The sequence below is a fragment of the Arachis hypogaea genome, chromosome 15, assembly GCF_003086295.3.
Source record: "Arachis hypogaea cultivar Tifrunner chromosome 15, arahy.Tifrunner.gnm2.J5K5, whole genome shotgun sequence".
Classification (NCBI taxonomy): domain Eukaryota; kingdom Viridiplantae; phylum Streptophyta; class Magnoliopsida; order Fabales; family Fabaceae; genus Arachis; species Arachis hypogaea.
This window is the reverse complement of record NC_092050.1, coordinates 133,916,733-133,926,538: the sequence shown is the minus strand read 5'-3', so window position 1 is coordinate 133,926,538 and position 9,806 is coordinate 133,916,733. Positions and strand designations below refer to the sequence as shown.

Sequence of the window (9,806 nt, the reverse complement as noted above, 5' to 3'; positions counted from 1 at the left end):
TCGGATCTCAGGAATGGCCACCAATAATTCTAGCTTATACCACGACGACTCTGATCTGAATCATGAGGCTAAGAGATATTCATTCAATTTAAGATAGAACGGAGGTGGTTGTCAGGCACACGTTCATAGGTGAGAATGATGATGAGTGTCACGGATCATCACATTCATCAGGTTGAAGTGCGAATGAATATCTTAGAATAGAAGCAAGCGTGATAGAATGGAAAACTGTAGTAATTTTATTAATTCATGAAGAACAACAGAGCTCCTCACCCCCAACAATGGGGTTTAGAGGCTCATGCCGTAGAAGATACAATATGAAACGTGTAGAATGTCATCAGGTACAAGATGAATTACTAAAAGTAGTTTTTATAGTAAACTAGTGACCTAGGGTTACAGAAAATGAGTAAGCTAGGGTGTTTAGTGTAAAAATCCACTTTCGGGGCCCACTTGGTGTGTGATTTGGCTAAGCATTAAAGCTTTCATGTGTAGAGACTCTTCTTGGAGTTAAACGCCAGTTTTTGTGCCATTTTGGGCGTTTAACTCCAGCTTTTATGCAAGTTCTGGCGTTAAACGCCAGAATTCTTAAGCTGACTTGGAACGACGGTTTGGGCCATCAAATCTTGGACAAAGTATGGACTATTATATATTGCTGGAAAGCCCAGGATATCTACTTTTCAACGCAATTGAGAGCGCACCAATTGGGCTTCTGTAGCTCTAGAAAGTTCACTTCGTGTGCAGGGAGGTCAGACTCCAACAGCATCTACAGTCCTTTTTCAGCCTCTGAATCAGATTTTTGCTCAGGTCCCTCAATTTCAGCCAGAAAATACCTGAAATCACAGAAAAACATACAAACTCATAGTAAAGTCCAGAAAAGTAAATTTTAAATAAAAACTAATAAAAATATAATAAAATCTAACTAAAATCTATTGAAAACATACTAAAAATAATGCTAAAAAGTGTATAAATTATCCGCTCATCAGCATCTAAAGAAGGGAACCTATGACCATGTCTGGAAAACTAGTCAGACTATTAAAGAGGTGTAGCTTTCTTATAAAGCTTACTACTTTCATCAGTTTGACTGGAATTCTTGCTGATCAGTGCCTGTTCCTCGGCAACAAAGGATGTGGTAATATTAAGTAAAGGAATGTTAAATATTTTTGACACCAAATTAAACACAGAAGTTGAAACCCCAACTGCAGCCAATTTAGCAGGCCCTGCATATATAAATATAATTAAGGGGGATTTCTTACTACAACAACAATCATCAATCAAATGTATGTCCAAACAAACAGAACCTAAGACAAGCAAATACTTGTAACCATCATCACCAACTACAATTACAAGATTACAACCATCTATTAAATAAACAACAAACTAGCAATTCAGAATGGGTTTCCAGGGTGAGAATAAAATTAAGCCAAATAAGCTGCAGGCAAATTACAATTCCATACTTTCGACCAGTTTAAAACAAGAACATGCAAACCAATAAATAAAATTAATTTAATCAAATTAGCTTACTTTATACAAGAGTATGTTTGAGTTAATGATTTAAGTGACTATTAACAGAAAGTTACTAATAACTAACTAACTAATTCACCATCTGTAATAATAAGTACCTATGTGGCCGACAAACACTGTGTCGATCAGTGAGGTAAGTGGATCAGCTACCAATGCCAAAGTAGCAAGTAGTGCAATGGACAGTATTTCCTTCCCCAGTTCATCAAATTTACCCATCTCTGTTCAAAGCAGGTATATTAAACTTCAAAACTCCAATTTACATGCAAATAACCTAAAAATAGAAAAGAAAGACAAACTTTTTAACTGAAAATTCTCAGTCACACATTAAATCAGATTCAAAGAAAGAGAAGGCAGAAAATTTATCAAATTAAATCCTGTTTAATAACCAAAAACGAAAAAAGAAATTAAATACAAGGCAACATATTGTTCAAGTAAAATTTCAAACAATTTTGCATGAAACATATATGACAACAGAAAATGCATATGTATACCTCCTCCTCTTCCTCATCAATAAAAATGAAACTATTCAATGCATTCAGGAACCTTGATTTCACGAACAAGTTTATAAGAACACAATAAAAAACTATAACCGTTACAAGTTCTTATCAAAGAATAGGAAATAGAATCATAGTGATCAAACATAGGATAATATAATTAGAGTTAGAGATGGTATTGAAAGAAAGAAAACAACGATGAAAGAGAAAGGAGATTAGGGTTACCTGCACAGCTGAGGCAAGATCGAAGAGAGAAACACAGCAACACACGGAAAAGAGCAAGCACTAGTGGCGATATCGAAGAGAGAAACGCACATTAGGGTTCGAAAGGGAGCGATGCGAGCAAGGCCGATGGAAGGGTTGCGACGAAGAAAAACCGGGAAGGGGTGCGACGGAAGGGAGCAATGCGAGCAAGGCCGATGGAAGTTGAGTGCAATGGAGGTTCGGTGAGCCGGCGGTGCAAGGCTGATAGCGCCGCCGATGAAGCATTCAGAGGAATGAGTGTGGAATCGCGAAAGTGTGGTGTAAAATGAAGAGGTATAACCGTGATCTTTCAAATTTTTATTCTAATATTTCCGACGGAAATTTTAAATTACAGACAAATTTTTTGTCTGTAATAAATTAATAAAACGCAGCATTTTGTCTATTTAATTACAGACGGGTTTTCCGTCTGTAACCATTTCTCATGAAAAAAAATAATTTTTCTGACAGAATTATAGACGGATTCTCTTTTCCATCTGTAATTTATGCTAATTCATTTTTTTTGTTTTCCAACAAAAAATCCCTCTGAAATTCCGTTTGTATTTTCGTGGGATAAAATTCGTCGGAAATATCCGTCTGTAATAACTAATTTTCTAGTAGTGATAATGGCTAATCTCTAAAGAAGAGGGAAAGAAAGAATCTTGGCTGGCCTAAGAACAAATATATAGCTAACCTGTGATCCAAGTCCATTCACTCACTAATAGCCCAAAGAATGGTTGCTAGTCACTAACCTAATTGAAGAAAATCAATTTACTTTAGTCTGAACTAAACACAAGCCACCAAACCAAATTCTCTCTTCGCTCTTTTTTCTATCACCCATGTAAAGAAGTTCATAAGAAAAGCATGAAAAAGGGGAAAGCTCTGACTAGGGATCAGAACAAGAAGAAAAAAGAGGGCTACCAAAATCAAGCAAGTCAATTAGATAGGGTTTCAAACAAAGATCACATTTTAAGGATGCATCAGAGATAGGTTTTCTCATTTATGCTTCATTGAAGATTGTTAAAGACATCGCCTCTCTACATTCATTGAACTGGAAAAATCAAGAAGTTGAAGATTATGGAGATCTACTACAAATCAACGGACAAGAAAGAAACTTGGAGTCAAAGCACAAATAAAGGGCTCATATTCTTGAAGCAACATGAAAAATGATGAAAGAGAAGATAGAAGGTACGGATGCATGTATGGTTTCATCACTGCTACTACTCTTCTACACCGCTGCTGCTGCTAATGCTAATTTTTTTTGGGAGAAGAAGTCAAATGTGCTGAAGCAAAGTTTCAACCTGAAAGCTTTACTCCTCTATTAAAGCTTTACTCCTATAGCTTATAGAGCTATACCTTCTTCTCCTTCATGGTTCTCAATTGAATATTCTATTTTTTCAGTTTAATATTTCTTTATTTCAATGGAAAAAGGCATTACCGTGAGGAATGTAAGAAAAAGTCATTGAGTAGAAAATGGCAAAGAGAGTTAGACTTGGAGAAAAACTAAATGTTTATTTTAGAAATCCATTGTATGTATTTCTATTTTGTTATCATGATCTTGAGGAGATTCCCTTGTTAAGTTGGGTGAGTACTTAGTGGTTGTAAATCAAGGATGAGGTCCTAGTCAAATCTGGCTTAAGTAGAAGTTGGATTTGTCCCAGATAGAATTGGGTTGAATCCTAGAAAAATTGGTGAATGTAATCTTGGTTAAAGATAGTGAAATTTCATCATAGTTGTGATGGAGACTAGATGTAGGCTACATTGCACAAGGTAGTTAAACCAGGATATATCGTTGTATTACTTCTCTCTCTGTTTTGATTCTGGTTTTTTTCTCTAAGAGACAAAATAAAATTATCTCCTGCTTTTCATAATCAAAAATACTTCACAGCATCTATCCCTTCTCATAATTCTGTTTTGGCTCCTCCATTAACAAGAGACAAATTAAAAGTATCTCCTGCTTTTCAACTCAAGGTGACTCAACAGATACTACAAGATCCATCTAGTTTTAAAAAAAAAGAAAGCAAAGTTAAAAGAGGCTTAGATTCAACCTCCCTTCTCTAAGTCACTGATATCTATCAATTGGTATCAGAGCTTGGTCTCAAAGAGATCAAGCTTCACAGCTTGGAGGAAAGATCCAGATAGCCAACAACATGGGATCCAATATAGTGGCTTACACTCTGACAGAAGGGCAATCAAATAACAGACCTCTATTTTTCAATAAAAAAAATTACAACTACTGGAAAGAAAGAATGAAGATCTTTTTACAATCTATAGATAACAACCTCTGGAAGATGATCATGAATGGTCCTCAAATTTCAACCAAAACAAGCATTGATGGAGTTGTAACTCCTAAAGAAGAAGCAGACTGGGATAAAGATGATAAAAAAAGGTGAAATTTAATGCCAACACTGTCAACATGCTAAACTGTGCCATCAGCTTTGAGAAATACTGGAAGGTATCTAGATACAAAACAATAAAGGAAATATGGGATAAGCTCCAAGTTACACATAAAGGCACTGAGCAAGTAAAAGAAAATTGATATGCTGAACAAGGAATATAAAATATTTGCTATGAAGGAAGGAAAATCAATGGATGAAATATTCAAGAAATTCTCTATCATCATAAATAATTTAGATACTATGGAAATTACTCATTCTGAGCAAGTGCTAGTGAGAAATGTTCTGAGAAGCCTAACAAAAGAGTAGAAAATCAAGGTTACTGTTATCTCCGAAAGCAGTAACCTGAACAAAATGCCAATGATGAGCTTAGAAGAAATTTACTTGCTTACAAAACCACTTACATGAAAAATGACAGAAAAAAGAAAGGAGTAGCTCTTAAGTCTTGTGCTGAATCATTTGAAGATGATTCCAGTGACTGTTTATCAGATGACGAGATTGTATTTTTTGTTAGAAAACTTAGAAGGCTAATAAGATAAAAAGAAAGAAGCAAAGGAAGTAGCTCGAGAGGGAAGACAAGACTAGGAAAGACAAGAAAAAGGTGCTCATGGCTTCATGGAAAGATTTGGAAAATGACTCTAAAGAGGATGAAGAATCTGATCATAACTCTCAAGCATACTTAATGGCCGATCACAATCAAGATGATGAGGTAACATATTTTGTACCCACTAATGATGAACTCCATCAAATGATTGATGATCTCATTGAGAAAATTAGAAAATTTTTAAATCAATGCTATATATGATACCTGGGCTCCGGGAGGGGGAGAATGTAAGAAAAATTACCAACTTGACCCTTAGTCCAAGAATTATATTTGGTTATTTACAGGAACGGATCCAGAAATGATATTATGGGGGGGCCAATAACACATATAATATTAAAAATTAAGTAAAAAAATTATATAATATAAGATGTATTATAAAAATATATGGATAGAGAATATATTTTAAAGTAAAAAAATATGTGTATACTTTTTACTTAAAATTCACCGATAATAGAATTTGTGTCAAAATTTTCAACAATTTTCTTTTTAATATAATTAAAAGACAATTAGCAAGAAATTCATCTTTTATTTTGTTTCTAAGTTATTTTTTACAATATTTATAGTTGAAAAAGATCTCTTAATTGTAGCAGTTGAAACAGAGAGAATTAATATCAAACGAATAAAAAAAACGGCCACAAAAAGAAAAAGAATTCACTTTATGAGATTTAAAAATTTTTATTTAATTAAAAAATATTAGTACTAATATCTTTTTCAGATTTTTTTAATATTGTTACTTATTTTTTAGATACTAAAAATTATTGATATTTAAATTAGACTGAACTTTTATTTATATTATACTAAATACTAAATATTTTAAAAAAAATTAAATTATACATAATAACTTATCACTATTAAAAAAAGTTGGGGGGCCGAGGCCGCTACTCGCCCCCCTTATGTCCGTCCCTGGTTATTTACTAAAATCACCTTTTGGAGGAGAGTGATGGATTGTTAGTGTGGACGATTTGGAAGATATAATTAGGGGGCATGTATGGTTGGGTTCGATATATTGGCAGCTGCCGATCATTTGATTGGAATGAAATTTGGAATGGGTACACTTGATGATATGAATCATTTGAAAAATAAACGTATTCGTTTCGTAGAACTTGAAAATATGAAATTGATATTTTGAAGGCTGAAAATGCTTACCTCAAATAATAATTAAAAGAAGGTGAAAATATTATTGATCTTGTTGAAAAAACTAAATGACTTAAATCTAAAATTAAAAATCTTAATGGAAAATATTCTATCACTGCCTTCTTGAATTGCATTGAAGAAAATAAAAGATTACATAATGGGATAAGTGTTTAAATCAAGACATAGTTAAGTTTGTCCAAAGTTCTAAAAACTTAGATAAATTATTAGCTAGTCAAAGACCTCTCTTTAAAAAAGTTGGCTTGGGTATCATAATAAATCTAAAATTATTTTTGAAAAACCTTGTTTTGAAAATGAAGCCTCAACGTCCAAAAACAAAAGCTTTTAAACATCAAATCATTTTGAAAACCAGCAAGCGAAAATTTTTGTCATACATACAATTGGTTTGGTCATTTACCTATTCAATGCTTCATCTTTGAAAAAAAATTGGTAATAAAGTCTACAAGGTGATTAGAAAATACAATGTTCTTGGGCAACCAAGAAGGTTTAACATTAAAGGATCTAAAATGATTTAGATACCTAAGGTCACTTAAGAGTATTATGCAAATTTGCCTAGCATCTAAGAAGAAAAATACATGTAGTACTTGGATAGTGGATACTCTAGGCATATAACCAGAAAGTCCACGTTCTTCATCAAGCTCAACAAGTACAATGGATGCTTTGTGACTTTCAATGATGATGGAAAGGAAAAGATAGTGATCGTAGGTAAAGTTGGTAAGAGCTTTTCTACCTTCATTAATGATGTATTCTTGGTTGATGAGCTGAAACATAATCTTCAAAACATTAGTCAACTATGTGATTTAGGTTATTGGGTAATTTTCAAAAAATTGAAATGCTTAGTTGTTTGTGAAAATTCGGGTGAAACTTTATTTGTAGTTAAAGATGCAATAATGTGTAAGGCCTTATCTTGGAGGAATTTAAAGAACAAAATGTAGCTTTTTTCACATCTTTTGAGTCCGAAAAATGGTTATGGCATAAAAAATTGGGACATGCTAACATGTTTTATGTAAGATCGCAAATTTTTGAAAATTAAATAATTAACTATTTATGAGCTAATATATTATATTGAGATATAATTTAAAAAAAACTATTTTTAACAAAAAATAATTAAATAAAATTTTATAATTATTGAAGTTTAATTTAATTATTTTTTATTCTATTAAATTTAAATTATTTATCAAAAAATAATTTAATAAAATAAAATAAAATTTATTATTATTATTATTATTATTATTATTATTATTATTATTATTAAAAATTAAGGAAGCAGTAATGAAAGCAAGCCAAACGTGGCTTGAATTTAGGTAAGTATATATACATATATCACCAATTCACTTCCTATATTAATCATCATTATCAACATCTTATCTTTCCTCATGAACCACTGAAACCATAAGCAAAATGAGAGAGAAATCCTGTGAGAGAGAAAAGAAATGTCTCCATAGAACCGTGATCTTTAAACTTCAATTTCTTGTGATTCGTAACTTCAATAAAAAATCTAATCCGGTAAAAGTATTTGTATCTTTTTTCTCTACATGTTGACGTTACTTTTGTCCGATAAAAACTCACGGTGACATACCTCTTCTTCCCCTTGAGTTCGGCCAATTAGAATTCTAAGAGGCACAGACGATTTCTGACGCTTTCCTCTTCAGCAGCTCGGTCAGAAAACTTCTCTAGAATTTTTGTTGATTTTGATTTCATATGGAAGTAGGAGGTTTTATTTTAAAATTAATAGTTTTCAATTTAAGGATGCCCAAAAGTATAGTAAATGATTGCAAATATGTTAATAATTATAATGTTATTGAGTTTAGATTTTTGGCTATGAATGATTGGTTGTGTTTGTGACTAAGTTTTTTGTTATGAGAGTGAATGAAAATTGATTTCTTAATTAGAAGTAGTAATTGTGAGAGTTTATAAATGATTTTATAAGGATTGGAATCATATGTTGATTATTGAGAACTTTATGTTTGAAAAGTGCTGAAGGCTGGTAAACTGTCGAGAAGTTATGGAAGTGAGGGAGCCTGTAAACGTGGTAAAGTCGAGTCTCAAGGGGAGGTTCTGTCTGAGTTCTTGTAAAAATAAACATAGTATATAAATAAAGGAATAGAGGTAAGTAGCGCTCGGACTTTTAGTGCGATCATGAGGTGCTAAAAGTTAGGGTGTTACATTTTAAATTTCTAAACTTGTGAAAAAGAATTTGGTTAGAGGTCTTCTTAAAATCAAATTTGACAAAGATATCACTTGTGATGCTTGTTAATTGGGCAAATAAACTAAAAACTCTTTTAAAGTCAAGGATGATATCTTAAACAATAGACCATTGAAAATGTTACATATTGATCTTTTTAATCCTACTAGGAAGGAAAGCCTAGGTGGTAAACACTATGGCTTAGTGGTGGTGGATGACTATACAAGATTTGGATGGATTCTTTTCTTAACTCATAAAAATGATGCTTTTTCAGCCTTTTTTACTCTATGCAAAAAGATTTAAAATAAAAAAAATTAAAAATTATTTCCACAAGAAGTGATCATGGAAAGGAATTTGCAAAACCAAAATTTTGAATCATCTTGTGATGAATTTGGTATTTCTCACAATTTTTTATGTCCTAGAATACCTTAAGAAAATGGGGTTATTGAGAGAAAAAAAATAGAAGCCTTTAAAAAATGACTAGGGTAATACCTTGTGAAAATGAAGTTTCAAAAATTCTATGGACTGGGGCTGTGAACAATAGTTATATTTTAAACTGAACCATCATTTGAAAATTCTTAAAAAAAATTCCATATGAACTTTGGAAAGAAATTCTCCCAACCTTAAGTATTTTTATGTTTTTAAATGTAAATATTTTGTTTTAAATGCTAAAAATAATCTTGAAAATTTTGATTCAAAATCTTATAAGAGTACTTTTGTTGGATATTCAACCACTGGTAAAGCCTATAGGGTTTACCTCAAGGAACAAAGAATCATTGAAGAGTCCATACATCATAGTTATTAGAACTGGACCAGATCAACTGGTAAACCAATGGTCTGGCCGATTCGGTTTAAAAATCAGACCGCTTCTGCAATTAACCTAATCAACAGTGATCAAACCTGTTAAAAACAGAACGGTTTAACGCAAATCAGTGTGTTTCAGACGTATGACCTGGGCGTCTCCACAGTGCACCAACGGGAATGCTGAATCACAGTAGAAGACATCTTGTGAATTAATTCACAAAATACAACATAGGTGACTCAAACCGGAAATCTTGTGTAAAGCTTCCACTCTCTTGCCACTAAGCCAGACATACTCCTTACTCTATTGTAGACTAATAATAAAATATATAATAACCAACTTCACATGAATAATGCTCCAAACCTGCAACCTTACACTAGTTCACATGTTTATTTATGTCATTCAACTTATATAT

The 9,806-nt window shown here is 32.4% G+C and overlaps 1 protein-coding gene across 1 annotated transcript in view; it reads right to left on the bottom strand.

Annotated features, from left to right (window-relative positions):
* Positions 1-1,880: 1,880 nt before the first annotated feature.
* LOC112748960 (methyl-CpG-binding domain-containing protein 9-like) overlaps positions 1,881-9,806 on the bottom strand; it is a 21,525-nt gene continuing 13,599 nt past the window's right edge. Inside the window, 3 exon segments of the mRNA XM_072218089.1 lie at positions 1,881-1,892; positions 2,010-2,061; positions 2,238-2,578. Coding sequence (XP_072074190.1) covers positions 1,881-1,892; positions 2,010-2,061; positions 2,238-2,578 — 405 coding nt within the window.